This window comes from Podarcis filfolensis, assembly GCF_964270895.1.
Source record: "Podarcis filfolensis genome assembly, chromosome: 9".
NCBI lineage: Eukaryota > Metazoa > Chordata > Lepidosauria > Squamata > Lacertidae > Podarcis > Podarcis filfolensis.
This window is the reverse complement of record NC_139610.1, coordinates 23,911,298-23,934,328: the sequence shown is the minus strand read 5'-3', so window position 1 is coordinate 23,934,328 and position 23,031 is coordinate 23,911,298. Positions and strand designations below refer to the sequence as shown.

Sequence of the window (23,031 nt, the reverse complement as noted above, 5' to 3'; positions counted from 1 at the left end):
GTGGTGATAATTTTCTTTTGGAAATTGCTTGGGAAAACACAAGCACTATGTAACCTTCCAACCTTTTGACTTCACCCCCATTGTCTCCTGAGATAGACAGATGCTAACCAACCACGGCATTAAGATAGGGGGTGGTGGCAGAATCTGCACAGCAGAGAGAGACCCACAGATTCCTACAGCTGCAAGTGTTGCCTGTAACCAGTGGCTGAACCTAGTCTAATGTCACCATAGACACAGAAGAGCTTTTGTTTTACATGCAAAAGGTCCCACTCACAATCTGTCGCAACTCCAAGTATGCCTGAGAAGGAATCCCGCCTGAAATTAGCTAGTGCTGCTACCAGTCGGCGTAGATAATAGGGCTATCAGCCCTTCCCAAAGGGACGCGGGTGGCGCTGTGGGTTAAACCACAAAGCCTAGGACTTGCCGATCAGAAGGTCAGCGGTTTGAATCCCCGCGACAGGGTGAGCTCCCGTTGCTCGGTCCCTGTTCCTGCCAACCTAGCAGTTTGAAAGCACATCAAAGTGCAAGTAGATAAATAGGTGACGCTCCAGGCGGGAAGGTAAAAGGCGTTTCTGTGCCCTGCTCTGGTTCTCCAGAAGCAGCTTAGTCATGCTGGCCACATGACCCGGAAGCTGTCTGTGGACAAACGACGGCTCCCTGTGGACAAAGCGAGATGAGCGCCACAACTCCAGAGTCAGTCACGACTGGACCTAATGGTCAGGGGTCCCCTTTACCCCTTTACCCTTTACAGCCCTTCCCAACCCAATCTGGCAGCCCAGTCTGGGGGCCTTGAGCAGCCCTTACTTGACCCTGGGCCAAGCCAGGTAAATCCAACCCAGATTCTGTCCCGGATCAATCTGTGGGTGGGGCTAGTGTTCAGTTAGGATTTTTTAAAACCCTAATTAAACACACATGGTTGGGAGCGGAAGGGGTGAGGAGGAGGAAATGATACTTCTCTCCCCCCCCCCCCATCATAATGTGAGCAGGAGGGTTCAATCCCAATTTGCATGGAGATTCAGCACAATCTGGTGCACACCCTAGTAGATAATACAGTTGTACCTCAGAAGTGCAACGGAATCCGTTCCGGAAGTCCGTTCGACTTCCAAAACGTTTGGAAACCAAAGCACAGCTTCTGATTGGCTACAGGAAGCTCCTGCAGCCTATTGGTTGCCCCATCCAACATTCGGCTTCCAAAAATAGTTCGCAAACCAGAACATTCACTTCTGGGTTTACGGTGTTCGGGAGCCAAAACCTTTGAGAACTAAGCTGTTCGAAAACCGAGGTATGACTATATTGAGCTAAATAAGATACCTTCCTATTTTCTAACACCCCAAGAAGACAAAAGCTGAAGGCTGCAACTGGTTTATGTGCCCTGATGTCACATAAGGCTCTTAAATCAGGTAGTCGAGTGCTAAGGGTCACACAGTAGATATTTAGAACTGAAATTATGAGGGCAGTGAACTATTTTTGTTACATAAACCCATTTAGGGTATTACTTACAAGCCGTGGGCTTTTCAATGTGACATTAATACTACCAGTCATTTGGGCAGCCAGAGTCGAACAACACTTCCTGTTAATGGGATAGGATGAACCCAAGCAGGAATGCAGAGCATAGGCAGCTATTTCCACGTTTACCCCAGAGAATAAGCTATAAAAAAGACAAGCAATGCAAGTGTTTTAAAAAGCTTTGAGGCTAACACATACTGAACGAAGCATTCCACGTCACTCAAAACTTTGCGCCCTCATTCATCAAGAGACATACTCTTGCTAAAAAGTACCCCATTGCTGCTATTTTAGTCAGAGTTTTGTTCTCTCTCCCATAGCCCTAAACATGGAAGTGTTCCCATTGAAATCCTGAACAGATATACTTGCAATATAAGCTCATAATTTGTTAGATTTCGGCTGTCTACACTTAAGAGTTTGCAGCAGCTACAGCAGCTATTTCAGAACTTGGCACGTGGTTCAACTTTCACTGAGGCCAGAAAACAACTTAGGGTGGGGTATGTGTAAGGAGTTGTTCCTTTTTCTTTAGGCTTTCTTCCTCTGCCCTGAAGGGGAACACAACCTCTCCAAAGAAATCAGCCTCACTACCTAAGAAAGAGGGGAGACAAGAAACGCACACTTAAGACAGAGACATATTATTGTTGCTGATGTGGAAATAAGGCACTGGTTGTGAATTATTGATGCCCTGCTTACACTTGCTTCATACAAGGAGTTGGAGAAAAGATGCAGCCTCTTAAAGGATTTGTGCCAGGTCAACAGCCAATGGTACTATAGCCCAAGGGCATAGGATGGAAATCATACTGATGCGGGAGGGGACCCAAATTGACAGACAGCTAAATATTCCAGTATTCCAGAAGCACTCCCAATCTGGAAACACAAAATGCTTACACAAGATTAGCTTTTTAAATAATAAGAATATAAGAAGTGATGTAAGACTCCTGCTGAGAGGCTGAAAGTTTGTCTAGTAATTCTAACCCACCATTCTGCTTCCACAGTGACAGATGCTTCCAGGAAGCTCACAAGCAAGCCTGAAGGCAATTGCCCTCTTCCATTGTTGTTCCCTAGCAACTGATGTTCAGTGGCTTTCGTAGAATCATAGAATTGTATAGTTGGAAGGGACCCCAAGGGTCTATCTAATCCACCCCCTGCAATGCAGGAATCTCGACTAAATTATATGTGATAGATGACCATCCAACATGACATGGCTACCCTACCTCTGCTCAAAAACTTCCAAAGAAGGAGAGTCCTCTCAAGCGAGTCCATTCCACTGTCAGGCAGCTCTTACTGTCAAAGTTCTTCCTGACGTTTAGTCAGAATCTTCTTGTACCTTGAAGCCATTCATTCAAGTCCTACTCTCCAGAGCAGAGCTCCATCCTCCATTCGACAGCCCTTTTGATATTTGAAAATGGTAATCTCCTCTCAGTCTCCACTTTTCCAGGCTAAACATACCCAATTCTCTCAACTGTTCCTCACTGATGGATCTATTCAACGTGAATGGGTCTAATTCTCCTTTGAAGGCATCACTTCATCTCATAGTGGAGAAAGCCATACATTTGATTGTGGCTGAGTACACATCATACATTTAAAGCACATTCAAAGCGCATTCCCCACCTGAAGAATTTTGCAAATTGCTTTAGCTGTGTTGCGGATGCTGAGAATTATAGCTCTGTGAGGGGTAAGGCTGCTCCAAATTGTAGTTTTTTGAGAGGGGGAGAAAAACTTCCTCTCCTCCCAATGCGTTAATTTATAAACATATTGTCAAGTCTCCTCTGAGACAATCTCCTCAACCAACTGACAAGGCCCAATCACTTTAGCCTTTTTGCACAGGAAAATGTTAAATGAGATTTTGTCCTCATAACTTTCCCCAAAGCTGACTCCATAACTGGAGACAGAATAAAAGACTGAACCTGGTTATTTTTTCACTGGTCATTATTATAAGTTCCCTCATATCTACACTGCTGAGAGGTCATAGGGTAGTACAAGGGCACTCAGTACTTGTCCGTTGGTCACTGGGTCACAAGCAGTGCTTGGGGCAGATGTTCCATTGGCCCAGTAGTTGGGTTGGAACTGGAGAAAGTGGAAGCATAAAGAGAACCAATGGATGCAGTAGGTTCCGACACCATTGTGATGGTTCTGTCTCTTTATAATTGCAAATAGCGTGGGTTTTGTTTGTTTTTGCTGTGACTATTGGTGCAGTGTACTAACATGAAATTATTCAGCTGAAGAGAATAATTTCATTGTGTGTTGAAGCGTGCTGTGTGACCTCACTAAATTCATTGCCTTTCTCCCACCCCTTACAACGGTGTTTTACACTTCTTTCAGTTTGCAGTTTTTATCTCTCTGGCTGTGCATGAATGTTTTTTTAACCACCCAGTCCATGAAAAGTGGCAGTGGAATTTACCTGTCAGCAGATACATATGAGAAAAAACAATACTGGAAGGAGCTTAAAGGATCTCCAACTTTAATTAGACAAGAAAGGCAAGGTGCCAGGTCTCTTTTTGAGTAAAATATGAATACTTAAGAGTTATGTCATTGCTAAAATGCAAGGATGAGCATTAGCAGCAGAGACTGCTCTCTCCACTAGCAAGCTCAGACAAACACCTTCAATTATCAGTGTAGAGTCCTTACGAAGTTACCATAATTGCATGGGAACTGCTGGAATACTGTTTAAATGATTGCACAGGTTCCTCCTGACTTATGAATGAGCCACCTAATAATAATAATAATCATAATCATAAATAATTTATTTATATGCCGCCCATCTGACTGGGTTTCCCCAGCCACTCCGGGTGGCTTCCAACAAATTAAAACACAATACGACATCAAACATTAAAAACTTCCCTGAGCAGGGCTGCCATCAGATGTTTTCTAAAAGTCAGATAGTTGTTTTTTTCTGTGACATCTGACGGGAGGACGTTCCACGACTACTGAGAAGGCCCTCTGCCTGGTTCCATGTAACCTCACTTCTCACAGTGAGCGAACCCCCAGAGCTGGATCACTCTGGAGGAGAGAGATTGGGAGTAAAATGTGCTCTGCTGGCGGTGGTTGGGGAGCTGCGTTGTATATTGCCAGCTCAAAAAGTCTGCAACCGGTATCGCGATCTGAACGTCATACCAGTTTCAGACAATAAATTGTCTGTAATAATAACCTATAGATAAAATTTCAATTTGATACCTAAATGAAGAAATAACTATCTTATGATTAAACATAATAATCCTTTGCTATTTCCCATGGCTAGCACAAATGTGTGGGACAGTCTGAGGTCCAGAAATGTGTGGCCCACCAAACGAAGTTCTAGAACAGTGGTTCCCAACCTTTTTTTGGCGATGCCCCACCTAAGCATCTCTAAAATCCTGATGCCCTGCCCCCGTGACATATAATTCTTATTATTCAAAAAGTGAACTCCTATTCACATGGAGGAAGCCTAAAAGGCCATTCACTGTTAATAACTCATTCTCGAATTGGCCCCCTGTGGGGCTTGTGCCACGTTGCGAACCACGGCTCTAGAACTTGCAGCCCCCAGTCGATCTTCCCTACTGCTCTTGTGGTACTTGAGAAAGCAATGGGAGAGGTGGATTAAAGATTTTAGGAGAACATGGGCGGTGTGCTCTCGCTGGAACCAGTCCTACTACAGTGGTACCTGGGGTTATGGACTTAATTCGTTCCGGAGGTCTGTTCTTAACCCAAAACTGTTCTTAACCTTTTGTTAATGGGGCCTCCTGCCACCGTGCCACCGGCACACGATTTCCGTTCTCATCCTGAGGCAAAGTTCTCAACCCGAGATACTACTTCCGGGTTAGTGGAGTTTGTAACCCAAAGCATTTGTAACCTGAGGTGTTTGTAACCCGAGGTGCCACTGTAATTCCATATGGCATTCTTTTCACAGACAACACATTCAGCCCTTCATGTAACTGCTGGGCATCGTGGTGCCTTGTTTCTAATGGGGCGATTTTTGCAATATTTTGGTTGGTTTACATTTTGTTAACATTCATCTGCGCTGACAGGCATCTGGAGCTAACTTCTTTTTCCCCCCTCACCAGGGTGCGTGTTTGCTGAACCGGCACGTTGTCTTGAGTTCAAGGTCTAACTCTGGCATCAATTCAAACTCTTTTACCCCATTGTCTAAGGTTGAGCATAATGCATATTTGAAAGAAGAGAAGAAAACAGCTTCATAAGCCCTGAGAAAGTGACCATGAAAGATTTATATCTAGATTTTAGTTAAAGAAGCTCTTAGCAGGCCCAGAGGCTATTGCTCGCCTTGAAGTAGGCAATTGAAATAAAATGCCAAATTGGTGTCAGTGCTGCTAATGCATTTCCCCAAAGGTCATGCTAAGAGTTGTTACTTTCCCCCTATCCCTATATAAAAGACACAGCTAGAGAATGGACAGGGAAACTGCCCTTAATTACACATTGTCAGAGAGCGCAGACACGCTCTATTGTGAAGACTTGGCCATCTTTTTCTGTAGGCTTTTGTATAGCCTGACAGCTAATTATGTGAGCTTTTTAATGGGCACTGATGGGCAGTTGATGCTCCTGCTATTTTAATAAGTCTGTCTATATTAGTATGTCAAGTAATGTTTTCCAGGGATTTAGGGGCGAAGTGTTAAGCCGATGGAACCCTGGTCTATTTATCCATTTCATCAAACTTGGCTAAAGCTGTAGCACTCCTGAAATTCTAGCCCAGCGTGAGTAGGGAATGTAACAGGAAGAGAGGCCATGGGAGGCATGCATTCTGATGCTGCCACTCCAGTATCACTGTATACTGGACCCTGCATACTCCACTTCCGGTAGGGTCGCAAGGAGGCTAAAGACCTGTGTGGTTCTCAGGAGCCCTGATAAGGCAGAGTTCCTGATTGCGTGTGGAGGCTTCTCAGTGTGTCAGCCGTCAGAGCTTCCCACTCAATATGGGAAAGTCAGGAGTGGAGACTCGTTCACATGAGGGCTTTGGGGGATGGAGTCGACGTGTATCCCCAGCTCCTGCTCATGTTGACATTCCCTAATCAGCCCTAATGCCTGAATGCCTGAATAGGGCTGTGGTCAGTAACTAACCCAATCAAGATAAGTCGGGGGTGCGGTGAGAAGTGACTCATCTGCACTCGGAGTTGATGTTGAGCTTGTTGTGGGCTGGGCTGTGTTCTCCCTGAAATATTGAACGTGTAACTTAGATCTGCCGTTTTCTTTGAAGAGACAAATGGCCTCTGTGGCTCCCAGGTACTTCTTACTAGCTGAGGCTGATGTGCTAACTGCAATCCCACCAGGACAGAAATGGCCTCACCATGGTCCTCAATGCTGTATGTAGGGACTGCCTCAGAGGAGTGATCAGAAACTGTCGTTAGCAGAATATATACTGCTTCATGATCATTGGCTTGGGCCAGCTGGATAGCAACTATTAAGTCAGTTTTGAATCTACTATATTAGTCACCAGTTCATTCTCAAGCTCACTTCCAAGTGCTGGCATGTTAAGTCCACCTTTCTCCAATTTACCTCATGCCCTGATATCATTTTGCTGAATCTCCCTCTGTTCCTGCTCCATGCCATTGGCTGATGTCAGGATATGAGGTAAATAGTACTATACATTCTTGAGGAAAAGGTACCACAAAACTGGGCTTCTATTTTCAGTAGCCACCTTCTTTCTGTTCCTTAACAGTTTAGTTCCAGCCTATGCAATCAGCCAATAATTATCAAGGCACATACGTTTTCGCTCTGATGTGGTGAGGCTAAGTCAAGTGAATGGGATATATTTTACACTATTTGAGGTAGCTGTGGGGCCCAAGCTCATTATTCCTATGCTAAATCTATGCAAAAGCTCTCCAACCCAATCTTTTTCTGGTGGCCCCCTAAGCTACTGTTTTTTTAGAAGTCCATAGAGTTGTCATGACTTGATTAAACTGGGGAGGAGGGGAAGTTGGGGCTCGTGCATTTTGTTAAGGCCCCCCCATTTCCTTCTGTTATATAATTTGAGCTCTGCCTTGCTGACTTTTACTGAGTAGGAACAATTCCTGCTAGAGGCTTCTTTACTTTCCAAAGACATCTGTGGGCGTTTCTTTTTTTCTGAAATCCAAATATAGCCCATGTATTTTCAACTTGAACCACCAGGCTGTGCCCACACAAACTTCATTTGCTTTTAAATATTCTTTAACCAATTTTGGGATAAATTTTTCCATCCGTGATCTCATAGTTTCAGTTTTTCCTTTGAAGGGGATCAAAGCAGGAAAGGCTTTCTGCTTCTGCCTCTCACCTGCCGTTCAAAATGATCAATTTGCTTAAGAAGCCTTGTAAGTAAAATGCCTTTCTTGTGAATTATGAAGCACACAGTGATCTCTGATTCAGAAGCGTGCTGCTTTAAAAAAAAATAGCATGTTGCTATAATGCTGGTGATTTGTAGCTTAGGTTTGATTTCTCTTGCAAGATGATTGATGAATGTATAACTTGCTGTGTTTCATATCTGCAAACCTGAGGATGCTATTGCTTTTCATGGCAGGCTCACAACGCTTTTTCATAAGCATGTGTGCAAATTAGACTCTGATTCAGCTGCAGCAGTAATAGGATCAATTTGTTTCCCATTATGCTGCTGTTTGTTTTTTTGCTGGTAACTTCTGTTATTATCAACTGTAGTTGTAGAATTTAGGAACCTGTTTTGACTGGCATTCAGATTTGCAACTGGTAGATAACAAATAGTTTAATTTCCATTTCCATGTTTTTGATCCTGAATGCTGCAGGATTGGGAAAGGAATTTAATGGTATACCCGGTGGATTTAGGACTGCGCAGTTGGCTACAAAATTTTTTGTCTGTGCTGATACTAGATTACCAAATTGGTGGCAGTTCTTTCATACCCATTATGCTGCAACAAACTGAGAAGTCTTGATATGCCTTTGACTTCTGCAAGTAATCATGTGTTAGTAGACTCCTTTATAATTGTTGGGTACTATTGTTTTTTTAACAGTAAAAATTACTAACCAATAATCTTGAACACTACAAATCCCACTGAGTTCAATGAGGTTTACTCCCGGGTAAGTGATTATCGCCTAAGAGACATAGCAAAGGAAGGCAGCATTTCTTAACAGATGAACATGCTGATACACAAACCTAATGCAGTAGCATCTCTTGGCAAAGCATTGATTGCAATATTATTATTTTTTACATACCTGAAAAATCACCAGCAGAGGAGGTAATTGATTTAATTCAGATCCTATCGAATGAAACCATGCAATATATTCCACAATGAGTATTCATAGAACCATAGAGTTGGAAAGTATCTTGGAGCCCATTTAATCCACCCTAGGTACTAAGTGCAGCTTCTACAATGCAGGATACGATTTCAGAATCCCTGGCAGATGGCTGTCAGTCTCTGATTAAATACTTCATGTGAAGGAGAGCCAACCCTTTTTGCAAAGCTGTCTCCTGCTGTTAGGAAGTGTGTCTTACTGTTTAGATGAAATCTGCTTCCCTACAATTTCCATCCACTGGTTCAAGTTGTGTCCTCTGGAGCAAGAGAGGAGAAATCTGCTCTATTTTTGGTGTGGCAGTCCTTGGTCTAGCACATTTGCAGTGCTCAGCAGGGTCCGGCATGGTTTCAAATTGGGTGGGGGGCTACACATTGAGAGTCCTGCATTGCAGCAAGTTGGATTAGATGACCCAACTCAACAATTCTATGATTTTCTTCTCCCTGCCGAGCAAACGTGTCTCTTTCAACCTTTCCTCATAGGTTTCCAGATCCTCACCATTCCGGTCACTCTCCTCTAGACAGGCTCTGTTCTTTTCAGCATATCCTTCTATGTCCACATTGGACACAATGCTCGGGTGTGTGTGTGTGTGTTAAACTGAAATATTGAGCGCTCATGGAATTATCTGACTTTTTTGCCACATTCTGAGGATGACAAAAATGTTGCTTTTTTGCTTTGTTTTTGCCAGGAGCGTCAAATCAAGGAATCTTGTTCTGTACGCTGCCCACTTTTAATTGCGAAATATATAGTTTTGTTCTATTCTAGTTTTTAGGAAACCTTTATTGAATGTTGTTGCGTTCTTGTTGCTTTTATGGAAGCAGCTTACAGGTTTTTATTATTAAGCAGTATAATTTTTTTTAAAGCAAATGATATAAATAAAACAGATACAAAAATCACTTGGAGATAACCCTAAGCTGTGTGCCCACTAGCCCAACCAATGTGTTTTTTAGGTTTTGGTGTTCTCGAGAAAGCACACAGAATGTAACGATGGACAAGCGTAGCACACAAATACCTAGGGCTTTTCTTGACTCTCCCCTGCCTCTGTGCTTTTTTCTTTCATGACAGAACAACTGCTCAGAGGCAGGGCAGCTTTAAATGTAGCCTGAAGCACTCCCAGAAGTGATGTCTGCATTTGGATGAGTCTGTTTTTTATTTCATTTTTGAATAATGTTCATTTCCCTCGATAGTCAAAGGGGACAAGTTTCCTCTGCTTGGGAGGGGAGGACAACAAATTCTCCTTCCTGCATGTGACAAGAAATGCTGCTGGCCAAATGTGGATGGGCCCTTGGTGCAGCCTTCTTTGTTTGCTTTCTTGCTTGCTTGTATTTATTAGGGATTTTGGGATTGCAGGACCAGTGAGAACAGTAAGGGGCCAGGCTGTGAGGGTGCTTGGCCCACTCCTTGCTACACCGGTGCTCTCATTGGCTCTGTGACCCCCCCCCCCAACTGTGGTCTGATTGACATAGCTCACTACTACACTCGCCCTGGGGTTAGAAATTTTAAAAATTAGAATGGTGCACAGCTAGAGCCTCTGAGGAGGTAGCTGTGGCAGTGCTTTGCCCTGTCTGCCTGCCTCCAACACAGCTAGCTTCCCCAGCCAGGGAGACAGAAGTGTTTGGCTGTGCCTGCTGATGGCAGTAGCAAGTGTGCATCTTGTTGTTGTTTAGTCGTTTAGTCGTGTCCAACTCTTCGTGACCCCATGGACCAGAGCACGCCAGGCACTTCTGTCTTCCACTGTCTCCCGCAGTTTGGTCAAACTCATGCTGGTAGCTTTGAGAACACTATCCAACCATCTCGTCCTCTGTCGTCCCCTTCTCCTTGTACCCTCTATCTTCCCCAACATCAGGGTCTTTTCCAGGGAGTCTTCTCTTCTCATGAGGTGGCCAGAGTATTGGAGCCTCAGCTTCAGGATCTGTCCTTCCAGTGAGCACTCAGGGCTGATTTCTTTAAGAATGGATAGGTTTGATCTTCTTGCAGTCCATGGGGCTCTCAAGAGTTTCCTCCAGCACCATAATTCAAAAGCATCAATTCTTCGGTGATCAGCCTTCTTGATGGTCCAGCTCTCACTTCCATACATCACGACTGAGATAAGCATAGCTTTAACTAGACGGACCTTTGTTGGCAAGGTGATGTCTCTGCTTTTTAAGATGCTGTCTAGGTTTGTCATTGCTTTTCTCCCAAGAAGCAGGCATCTTTTAATTTTGTAACTGTGTGCATCTTGTTTTTCTTTATTTATATTCCCACCTCACCTTTTCCCTCCAAGAAGCTCAAGGTGGTGTGCGTTTCCCCCTCTCCCCACTTCCCCCATGTTTTCATACCTGCCACATGTCCTGGGAAAAAATGGGACGCCCCATTTTTTTGAGCGAGATTGCTATGGCCATTTTATGTGCACCCTCCTCCCCAAAATACAGTGGACTGCAGGGGCTAGGAGAGGTCTGGATTCAGCCCACTAGCTGGGAATCCAGTTCCCCATGCCTGCTCTAGATGGAGGTATTATTACTGTTGTCATTATCATTTTTTTAAAAAATACCCATTTAGTGGTTGGAACTGGAGGCGAGATTTTGCAGGTCAGAAGCTGGCACCTGTTGGCTTTTGGTGATTTGGAGATTGCAGCCTGGCAGATTTAGATGAATCAGGAGACTTAGATGAATCAGGAGATGAATCAGGAGAATCCCCACTCCATAATGCCTGATACAAAGAAGCAAAAATGGCAGTAGCCAGGCAAAATATTTGTTGGTTGCCAACTCTAGTTTCTTCCCAGACCTGAGTTTATTTTGCCTGCAGATGTTGGGGACTGAACTGTGCAACTTCTGCATGCATGGTGCCAGCCCCCTTTGCCTTATGCCCTGAAATATACTTGGAGTCGAGAGTGGATTTCATGCTCTTTATTCAGCTCATAGTGGTGAGGAGGAATGGAATTTCCCCCAGGATGTCTGCTTTATATACATTATTTACAGAATGGGCCCCATGTGATTGGCTAATTCCGGGATTCTCCTGTAGGCCAATCAGGTTGCGGATTCACTTCCACCTGGAGCTGGATTGGGTAGCTCCTGTGGACCAATCAGATTGCTGCATTCTGGATCCTATGGTTCTAGGACCAATCAGACTGCTGCATTCTGAATCCTATCGTTCTAGGACCAATCAGACTGCTGCATTTTGGATCCTATTCAACTCAGTACGCAACACACACACACCCCCAACTTCCTGTTCAGTAACATCCAAAGCCACTCCCATTCGCCTGGCAAGCGAAGCAAATCTGACCTGCCTGCTAGTTCATTCCATGCTATGTTAGCACCGAGTCAAAGTCTGGCTTCAGTTCACATTCAACCAGGTTAATGTGTTTTTGAGGCCTACTTGTTTCCATGGCACACTTGATACAAGCGAGCAATACAATAGGGCCTCTGATATCAACTGCCCATTAACAGCAGGCAACTTGCGCCCACAATCTTCAGGAATGCTGCCCAGGGAGAGAGAGATTTTTTTCTTTCCTTTTTTTCTTAAAGACATCTGAACGCGTTGGAGTACTTAACTACTCTCTTCTTCAGAACTGTAAATTAAATGATCATTTGGCTTTTTGCACCGCAGACCTGAATAATAAAGAAGCGTTTGCTTTGTCAGTGTGCGTGGGAGTACTGGGTGTTAGCGGAATACAAAGGAAAAGATTCACATTTGTCAAGCGGGTGAACGTCCTTAAAGCTCTCTTCTTTGTACGGTAGCTAAAGAAAGTTCTTTTGAGGCACCATAGGCAGCGACGCCGGCTTTCTTTCCGCTTTTAAGATATATGAATGACTCATTACAGTATTAGCTGCTGTGAAGTATCCCAAATTCTCCAAACGTAAGTGGAGATGGTGTGATTGCAGGTTTTGATTTATGTCTGTCTGCTTTCGATAGCCACTGATACAGATGGAGTACGCATTTCACGCCCTGGAAGTGTCTTGATTTTTCCAGGGACAGTCCCAGAACGATGAAAGCCATCCTCGCTTCTGATTTGATCCCGGAATGTCCCTATTTTCCTGGCCAGCTGCAGAGCTCAGGGAGGAGGCTGAACGACAGCGACCCCAGCTGCAAGGGAGCATCCCTCTGCCTCTCCTTTGCCTCCCCATTGCCTCTGCCCTTGGGCAGCTCGTAATGGGTTAGAGGAGAGGCTGGAGCAAAGCTAGGTGTGTCCACATCTAAAAAAACATTATTAAGTAAACTTTAATAAGTTACCATTTCAAAACTTAGTGCAACAAATACCTCAAACTTTCAGGTCCATGAAGTAGCTGTTTTCTGTCCGGCACCATGAGAAGTACTGACTTTTTCGCTGTAATTGAGAGTTTGGAAATGCTTTCCTATTAACAGACTGTTTTTAAACGCTGGCCAGAATTTCTTTCCTTTTCAAAACACTTACCTTTCCAGTGTTTTAAGCATTTTAAATAATACTGTATACATCTGTGTTATGTCTGTAGTCTATGACTTTTCATTTTTTAAAAATTCTTTGTAGGATATTTCCTGAACAAGACAAAACACATTAAACTGTAATGAATCTTTTAAGAACATGCTTCTTTTCTTTTTGCATTCTGTGTGGTTTCTGTGCAACACTCCTGGTCGCTTGTTTTTTTAAATAGGCAAGACATTGTTTGCTTTAAAAACACACACAAAAGCCCCTTATATTCTCTTTTCATACACAAGGCAGGCAAATGGGTGGTTGGCTCATAAGAGCAAAAGGAACAGCAACAGCAGCCTCCCCCAACCCCACAGTTCCCCTTTACTGAGGTGGATTTAGGGCAGTACGAGCAGCATGGCTGCACTGGGCACTCAGCCAAGGAGGGCACCTTCTCAAAGTCCACTTACCCAGCTTTGGGAAGGAGACGCGGGGGCTCAGACAGGATCCTAGAAGAGGGCTCTAAGATGCTGCCAGAGCCTCACACCTCCTTCCCAAACCCTGGCTCAAGCCAGTGCCACATGGGCTGGAGGGAGGGCATCAAATGACCTTACACAGAGCAGCATATTACCACTGCCCCTGCCCTTTAAGCTCAGAACTTGAGACAACTCTTCCTTTCTCCTTCTCCCACATTATAATTATGCACTCTCTGCCTGTCTTCCTTCTTGAAGCCTATATCGCTGTTATGTACTGAGTTGAATAGGATCCAAAATGCAGAGTCTGATTGGTCCTAGAACAATAGGATTCAGAATGCAGCAGTCGGATTGGTCCACAGGAGCCACCCAATCCAGCTCCAGGTGGAAGTGAATCCACAGCCTGGTTGGCCTACAGGAGAATCCCAGAATTAGCTAATCACGTGGGGCCCATTGTGTAAATAATGTATATAAAGCAGACATTCTCGGGGAACTTCCATTCCTCCTCACCACTATGAGCTGAATAAAGAGCATGAAGTCCACTCTTGACTCTGAGTATATTTCAGTTGCCATGACCTAACCCTGCCTCCGTAACTCTTCAGAGGAAGAGATCTTAAAATATTCTGGGAGAATATCCAGCCCTACCAAGTGGCCTTCTTTCCTTGAAACTGGCCAATACCTAGCCAACTGGGACGCAGTTAATGCATCAAGTGGTTTATTTTAGAATCTAAACCTATGCCCTCAGCCAATCTCCTGCAAGCACTTCAAAATATTTCTTGGGGCCAATCAGAATTTATTCAGGGCTCTTGTCAACCAGAATTCTGCAATTCTGAGACAAGGGAGCTGAGCCAAAACAGCTTTTTGGAGACTTCTTAGGAAGCAGCAGAAAGACTGAGCTTGTTGTGTTTGCTTTGGTTTAAAGCAAAGGCAAGGAACCATGGCAAGAAACAGACAAAAATGGCTGTTGTGACCCCTGGCGCTACCTGCTCCTACCTTTCACCCCACCAACTGCAGTAGGCAGCTGCCACCACTGATACAGTGACTGATTGATTTCAAAGGCCTGTACTGAGTTCTACAAGCAGCCGAAGTAAATGGGAGACCATATGGGGTCATGGCTGGGGTGCATGTGAGACTTCTTCCTAGAACATCTGGTTACCACTGGTAGGAAGCAAAGTGAGCTCCTATAATAGCAATAGTCCCAAGCACACCCCTTTACATACTCATGACTAACCTGTTCCTACAGGGGGAAATTTAGCAGTGCACCATGAACATCGTTGCAGTGAGCAAAACTTGCCCACGACCTATGATTGCCCAGCTCCATTAATAGGGGACTCCATGGAATTATGCAGTGTGCTAGTTCTCCCCTCACATATAAACATAGTTCACAATGCAGTGGTACCTCGGTTTTCGAACATAATCTGTTCTGGAAGTCCATTCGAGTTCTGAAACGTTCGAAAACCGAGGCATTCGAAAACCGAGATGCCACTGTAGGTATTTTACCAATTTTTAAATAAGTAGGACTATCGTGAAAAATAAGAGCTCTGCTTTACCATTATTACTTTCTTAACATAGTTTTTTATTTTTATTCATTTTCATCTCTAAGCTGTTTTATTTGTGGCATTGAGCTATATCTTTGTTTAAATAAAAGCCTATGACATGCAACTATTACATAAAAATAAAGCAACAATAAGCACTCAGATAAACGTTTATGAATCTATTAACCAAAGTTGTTTCAGAGTATCTATACCAAAATGATTACAGTTCCTACATTACCATTCTTAAGTTAATATTTCATAGTTAAGCTGTAAGTACTCTAGTAATGTTGCCTTTGAATAAATGACTGTGCAAATCTATTTCTAAATTCAGTAGGTTTTCCTATTGAACGCTTTTGCTTACATGGCTTCTTGGCTTTTTTTTTAAAAAAAGCTTTGTGTGTACAAAGAGAGATGAGGGGAAATGCAGCCATTCAGAACATAAAGGGTTTTTCCCAGCATGCCGCGGGAAATCTGGCAACCTCTTTGACAGTAATCTGATGTTGTTTGATAGCTAGAAAAACAAGGGCAGTTAAAATTATAATTTTATTGTATACAGAATTTTGCTTGCGATAAATGTTAGCATTCACTCTCTCTTTCCAGAGATTTACAATTAAGATAGATGTTCATAGCTGTAGAATTACCGTATTTTTCGCTCTATAAGGCGCACCAGACCACAAGACGCACCTAGTTTTTGGAGGAGGAAAACAAGAAAAAAATATATTCTGAATCTCAGAAGCCAGAACAGCAAGAGGGATCGCTGCGCAGTGAAAGCAGCAATCCCTCTTTCTGTTCTGGCTTCTGGGATAGCTGCACAGGCTGCATTCACTCCATAAGACGCACACACATTTCCCCATACTTTTTAGGAGGGAAAAAGTGAGTCTTATAGAGCAAAAAATACGGTACATCTGCCTCTACAAATCTTTGGTATTCAATGCTGGCATATCAGAAATGTTTGCATAAACAAATGATTGCAACTGGATGCCTTTGAAAACTGGATTTTTCACTTATTGCGAACCAGCCTGGCATATGACTGCTGCAGGAAAAATGTATGCTGGCTCTTAGTTATATTGTCTGCTGGAACACTCCCACACATAAGCAGAGAAAATTCAGCTGGTTTATTAATGTTTTACACGGCTCTCTGGCTAGGCTGTGCTGCTGAAGGCTGCTGCACCTTGTCTGAGCCAAGGGATGAGGGTGCAGAGGGTGGGTAGAGTAAACTAGGAGGTTGGATCATGCATAGGGAGACAATCTACAGTTAATTTACTGTCCATAAAAGCAACACACAAGCCTACACTGCCTGCAGGGAAGTGATTTTCTAATGTCAGCACCATGTTTTCATCTTATCCTAGATCAGCTCTGGGCATGCCACTCCCATCAAACTTAGCCAAACATTTGCTGTGACTGTTGATTACCTAACATGAAACAATTTTTTTGCATTTATTGTATTTTCTGGCATATAAGACTCCTTTTTAACCCAGGAAAATCTTCTGAAAAGTCAGGGGTCGTCTTATACGCCGGCTACAGCAGCAGCTCCTGCAGCAACTCCCCACCAAAGGACAAAATGACAGCAAATTAAATCAGAGGACACCAAGCTCTCTAGATGAAGCAAAAATACGCTTGAAAATTGGCCCCAGAAGCCCCCCCCCAATCACCAGCAACAGAACGACCCAAATCGCTTCCGGTTTTATTTGATGTGCGTTGGAAGAGGGGTAGTCTTATATGGCGAGTATATCCCAAACTCTATATTTTAACTGGAAAAGTTGGGGGTCGTCTTATACGCCCAGTCGTCTTATACGCCGGAAAATACAGTATAAAACAGACAGTTTCCTCTAAACGATGACTAAATATTTGCTAAACTGGTGAGCAATCCTTTGGGCTCCCACAAAAGCAAAATTCCAAGGTAGCTGGCTATAGTATGCCTATGATGATGCTTCATTGCTACCCAGACTTCAGTAGATCAATATGATGCAATTAACTGATGGCTTCTCTGGGATACATGTTTCTTTGAACTGTTTGCTTTTTGAAATAGGATTGTCATTGCGCCAATACTTCTTCGCTCGCTTACAGTCTCCTGTGAAGGTAGTGGCCTTGCTTGTACATACGGCTGAGCCATATCTGTTAAAAAAACTATGGGTTAACCACAAGTGGTCCCATTGATGGTCAGACTAACTATAGCTTGTTTTGCAGCTGCTTATGCAGTGGTTAAGAGAGGGTGCTGGGTTCACACATAACACCAAGCTGTAGATAAAACAAATCAAGGTTCGTAGGTCAATATCAAGCTATAGCTTCAAATTGTTTTTTGTTGGCAACAAACAAGCCAAAGTTAGCTTGCTGGGTTCAGACGATCAAAGAAGCCATAGTTTGATAAACCACGACCCAGCAATATGTTCAGAGAAGTGTTTGCTTCAAGTAATGGGTTGATACATTTGTTCATTTATTAAATGGCTTTTCATCATTAAATTATGTAATTATTAAAACTAAGCTTAATCAACTGGTTATTTTTAAGGGTGCTATATTATTTCCTCAAATGTTGTCATGAGGCAAAAATGTGAAAGACTGACAATTTAAAAGAAATGTGCGAATATAGGAATGAGAGAGAGGAGGAGACTTCATGAAGTTAATTCTATATCCCCAACCACCGAGACTTCATGAAGTTAATTCTATATCCCCAACCACCCACACATACCCATTTCTTGCTCTTCCCTTCCCTTTTGACAACAGTAGGGCTAAGAGTGGGTGTGAAATATGGCAATGGAAGGTAATGGGGGCAGAGGAAATGGCAGTACGGCAGAACTTGTTATTGAAAATGCAGGAAATATATCGGGGAGATATTATAGTATTTCTTATGGTAAGCATCGATAAAATATGTTGCTTATTGAACAATGCATAAAATACTGGAACGTGCTTGTCAAATGTGAAGGCCAGGAGCCTTAGGTCATGGAATTTGCTTCTAAAGGCCTCTTTGATTTGCGTTGAATTATTTTTATCCTGTGTTCTTCAATGGCTATAGAAAGCCAGCCTTGACCCCGAGCTTTTATTCACTTAGCTCTAGAGTGGAAAGCACATAGTAAAAATTATATAAATCAAATATTGTTTCAGGTTAGTCAGTTTTAATCTTGGTGAGCCATTTATTTTCCTATTGTATGTGTTGGTTGGTATTAGGTTCACTAGAACAAATTGCACTAGGGATCTGTATAATTTTCAGAAGCAATAGTAACATCCACAAAATAGAGAAGATTAAACAGCTAGGGTACTTTTCCTGTTTGCTGGTCAATACTTGAGTGCGCTTATAGAATTTCAGCCACATAGCACCTAGACAACTTTGAGCCTCTTCTGACATCCCCTCATTCTTAGTAAGGGAACTACTGAAATTTTTTTGCAGCTCTCTGGTCTTTAAGTCTTGTGAGGTGACATTGGGTAAGTTATATCTACAGGAAATATATATTTTTAGAAGCGATGTATTCCTGGGGACAGGGACGCGGGTGGCACTGCAGGTTAAACCACTGAGCCTAGGACTTGCCAATCAGAAGGTCGGCGGTTCGAATCCCCGTGACGGGGTGAGCTCCTGTTGCTCGGTCCCAACTCCTGCCAACCTAGCAGTTTGAAAGCACATCAATGTGCAAGTAGATAAATAGGTACCACTCTGGCGGGAAGGTAAACGGCATTTCTGTGTGCTGCTCTGGTTCGCCAGAAGCGGCTTAGTCATGCTGGCCACAAGACCCGGAAGCTGTACGCCGGCTCCCTCGGCCAATAAAGCGAGATGAGCACCGCAACCCCAGAGTCAGTCACGACTGGACCTAATGGTCAGGGGTCCCTTTACCTTTACCTTTATACCTGGGGACAGTATCTCTCTTTGAAGGAATTGGTGTGGCACACAGCTGAGCCTTAAAGGGTGGTAGAACAGAGGTCCCCCAATCTTTTTTGGGCCCAGGGACACACTGGAAATGTAAGGAACTGTTGTCATCGCTACAACATACCCATTTGAAAAACTGGCGATCCTCGGAACGCCCCACAAACGAGCCAGTAGCCTGCACATATCCCAAAGCAAATTTAAGTAACAGACTCTCTGAAAGACACCAAAGGCCCCTAATCTAAAATGTAAGCAGAAGCTTCTCCTTTTGGTTACCCCAGAGGAGAGGGAAGAGGGAGAACAAAAAGCCAGTTAATACCGTATTTTCCCATGTATGACTAGGTTTTTTTCCTTAAAAAGAATGTCAAAAATTAGGGGGCGTCTTATACACGGATAGTGCCAAGAGTGGGCTGACTATTGGTTGTTGCCGCAAAAATAGGGGGTGTCTTATGCATGGAGGCGTCTTATAGATGGAAAAATGCGGTGGTTGGGTTACTAATCCATGGTTTAAGTTACATGTGAACCTTCTTAGAATCTTCTAAATCCATTTCGTATTTAAAAAATGTATTTATATGGGGGGGGGGGAGTTTAAAAAAATATTGCCAGTCATTTTGAAGGGTAATGTGATTTTAGCTGTAATGTTCTCATTAATTTGTCCCTGGTGTTTGAGTATTGCAATATTAGAGGCACAGGAATTGCAATCTGTTGCGAGATCAGATGCTTTATTTTGTAATATTGCTTTAGTAATGGGATTATGGGTCAGACAGAAAAATGGAAAAATACTATATCTAGTTTCATGCTATTTCCATTTCCATCTTGAATTTAATTAAGTAAAGATTTTTATGTCTGATAGTTAATATGGTTTAACACAAGTGCACCAGTTACATTTTGGGGTGGCAGAGTTTTGAAGGTGCAAGGGCACCCATAATTTTTGGATTTAGTAAAAGTTAGAATAAATCAAGGTTTGATTAAACTGGGCTGAACACAGAAGCACCCTGAATTTTGCACCCACAAAACTCTGGCACCCCAACACTTCCCAGGTGTACTTGCCATCGCATTTATTTGATCTTTGCAAACTGAAAATGACTGGCTTAAGAAATTGAAATATAGGCTGTTGCAGTGTTTGTTTACAATATTTGTATAACATAGTGGTTCTCGAAGCAGCTCACAATAATAAGATGAGATTTATAGGCAGATTATGTTGCCCACGCAAGAACAGATCCAGAATACCATCTGCTGCTGTTGTGCTGTAGTACTGCATGGCTCATGGCTCTGTTCTCTTGCAAAGTTGTGATACTGGTGGGCTAATAATAATAATAATAATAATAATAACCCTGGGCAGCAGTGTTTTCCAGATTCTTCTCCTCAGTCTATCAGTTGTAGCTGCTCTCATTGCTAGTGCTTTTTCGGGGGGAATTTTATAGGCAAATTCAAATAACCCTTTATCAAGTAGTAATATAGCAAGGTGTGGTACAGTCTTCAATGCTCTGGCAAGTGAGCAGAATTTTACTGCCCATCTGCATCTGATTAGAAATTTGGCAAAGCAGTGGAGTTATTCTCTTCAGCTCCTGTTTGGCAGGCCATTAGCGAAAACCAGCTTAACAAAGTGGTTTCAAGCACACCATGCAAAATTGACAGCTTCTTTAATGGTTATCTCCAGCAAGACAAAGATTGCATAAATTTACTGGTATGGGATAAAGCATAGCTGTCAACTTTTCCCTCTTTTTAAGGGAAATTCCCTTATTCCGAATAGGATTCCTCGCAAGAAAAGGGAAAAGTTGACAGCTATGGATAAAGCTCTCTCTTTCTCTCTTTTTGGTAGGGCTATTCTTTTTTTCTTCTTTTTTTGAATTACGGAACTAAAATAGCATATATTTTAAAAGAATATACAGGCAGCCCCCCATTAACGTTTTTTCAATATGTGTGTGACCGCATCACACCGAACCTGGAAATGACCTGGAAACATCATAAAGACGTCACTGAAACATAGACCCACACATTTGCTCATTTGTCAATATTAGTGAAACCATAGTGTGATAATTCTATAGCCATGTATTCTAATACAGTGGTACCTTGGTTTTCGAACGTAATCCATTCTGGAAGACCGTTCGAGTTCCGAAACGTTCGAAAACCGAGGGACAAAGGGCGGCCTGCAAATTTAATAGAGAAAATTGAGAAAAATATATTGAAAATTGAAAAAACATATACACTCAGCGGAAGTCGTTTGACTTCCGAAGCGTGTTCGAAAACGGAAGCATTTCCTTCTGGGTTTACGGCATTCCAAAACTGAAACATTCGTCAACGGAGACATTCAAAAACTGAGGTACCACTGTATGTGGTAAAAGTCAAGGGTCTAATCCAATGATAAGGCTTCCCTACATTAACCACCTGGTTACTAAATTGGTCTTCTCTATGGCCATCTACAGCAGGTGTTACAGAGTAAGAATGTGATTCTTCCAAGCTATTATGATGGAGTCTCATTGCTAGATCTGTCTTAAAGAAATGTTTGTCCTTCCTGCTTTTTCTTCACGTTCAGATTTTAAATGTATGATTTCTATTTCAGGTGTTGTTTATGCGTTTTGTAGTATTTATTCCTTCACAGTTTTCCTGAGTTTTCAAAGTATTGAATTGGTGTGTGCTGTTAAGTATGCATTTTAATCTGTAAATAAAATTTAGACTCACTTTTTTTGTAATATGAAGAAAATGACTGTTTATTTCTAGGGAATACTGGACAGAAACGGGGAAATGGGGTGAGGAAGTTTGAGGCTGGAATCTTCCTCCAGCCCAAAAGGGGTTCTCAGTTTAACTGCCTGATGATCAGATTGCTGCACTGTAATAGAAAGTTTGTTGTTGCTTATGTATGAAACTGCAGAGTAAGAAACTCTGAAGTTGTCATCTCTGTGTGTTGGGTGATTAGTGTGTGTGTGTGTGTGTGTGTGTGTGTAATTACATAAAATAGTTTCTCTGTTTAATAGCAACACAATCTTCTTTCTAACCCTTTCCCTCTTTCCAAAAAGAACTCCCAAAAACAGGAGGTGGGGGGTGCTTTATTAACCTTTTGGAAACAATGCCTTTATCAGTATGAATTACCTTTATTACCATGATAAGGTATTGATTAAACCATTGGCTTCCATCAAAACAAAGCAGGAAGCAACAACCAAAAGTTGCAGCAGTGCAGAGCTAATCAACAATTAGGGTTGAAGCAACAACGCCAGCTACAGAATACTGTAGTGTACTACAAGGCTCGCCATAGTATCCCTGCACTTTTGCACACATTTAAGCAGGGAAACTTTCCCACGTTAACAACGTGATTTGTTTGAGCATCTGCACTTAACCAGTGACTCAGCCTTATACGTGCTCCGAGACATAATTGAGATCCTGGGCTGCTACAGTTGCTGAGCCCTAACTTAGGCTCACTGGTGTCTAAATTGAGTTAAATATACAACTCTCTAACTAGGGAGTGGTTCTTTATTTACCAAAATGCCATTACAGCGTAAATGGTATCATGGCCCATAAACACAGAGAGGCAGCAGTTGCCTTGGGATATGAGGAAGCTACCTTCCAGGTGCCCATAAGCAAACCTGAGGAATAGCTTTGACTCAAACAAGCAAAACTTGAATCAACGTATTTGCCCAGTCCTCCCATCTTAGCCCCACCTTGTCATTAACCAAGCCATCTGTGTGATACTGACTGATATCACTATTTAAATATTAAGAACAAGGAGCCTTGTGGCAGCTTCCAGACTGACAAATTTATCATGGCATAAGCTTTCACGGACTGCATTCCATTTCGGCAGACGCAATGCTGTGTCTGTGAATCCACACAATGGATTTTTTATCAAACCACAGGTGTTAATTGTCTTGCCAATGCCAAGATGTCTGTGTTCTAATTACTGTTTTTCTGTGATGGGCCATTGTTAATAAGGTTACGGTCACAGCCTGTACTTTTCTGAATTTAATTTCCTTCTGACCTTGCTGTTTACCCCTTCCCCCAATGTATATATGCACCTGCAACTCAGGATGAAATGGCCTTTAGCTGACAAAACCTAACGCACTAGCCTACTAAGATGCCACAATACTTTTC

General features: G+C 42.8%; 1 protein-coding gene across 4 annotated transcripts in view; it reads left to right on the top strand.

Moving 5' to 3' along the window:
• Window positions 1-23,031, top strand: part of CRACD (capping protein inhibiting regulator of actin dynamics) — a 108,094-nt gene that overhangs the window by 43,623 nt on the left and 41,440 nt on the right. Inside the window, exon 1 of one of the 4 annotated variants that reach the window (XM_083630051.1) lies at window positions 7,658-7,778. The exons of the other annotated variants lie outside the window; for them this stretch is intronic. Within the exon in view, the coding sequence (XP_083486177.1) occupies window positions 7,754-7,778 (25 nt within the window). The 5' untranslated portion in view covers window positions 7,658-7,753. Of the gene's footprint in view, window positions 1-7,657; window positions 7,779-23,031 lie in introns of those variants that run through there. 4 annotated transcript variants of the gene reach the window in all.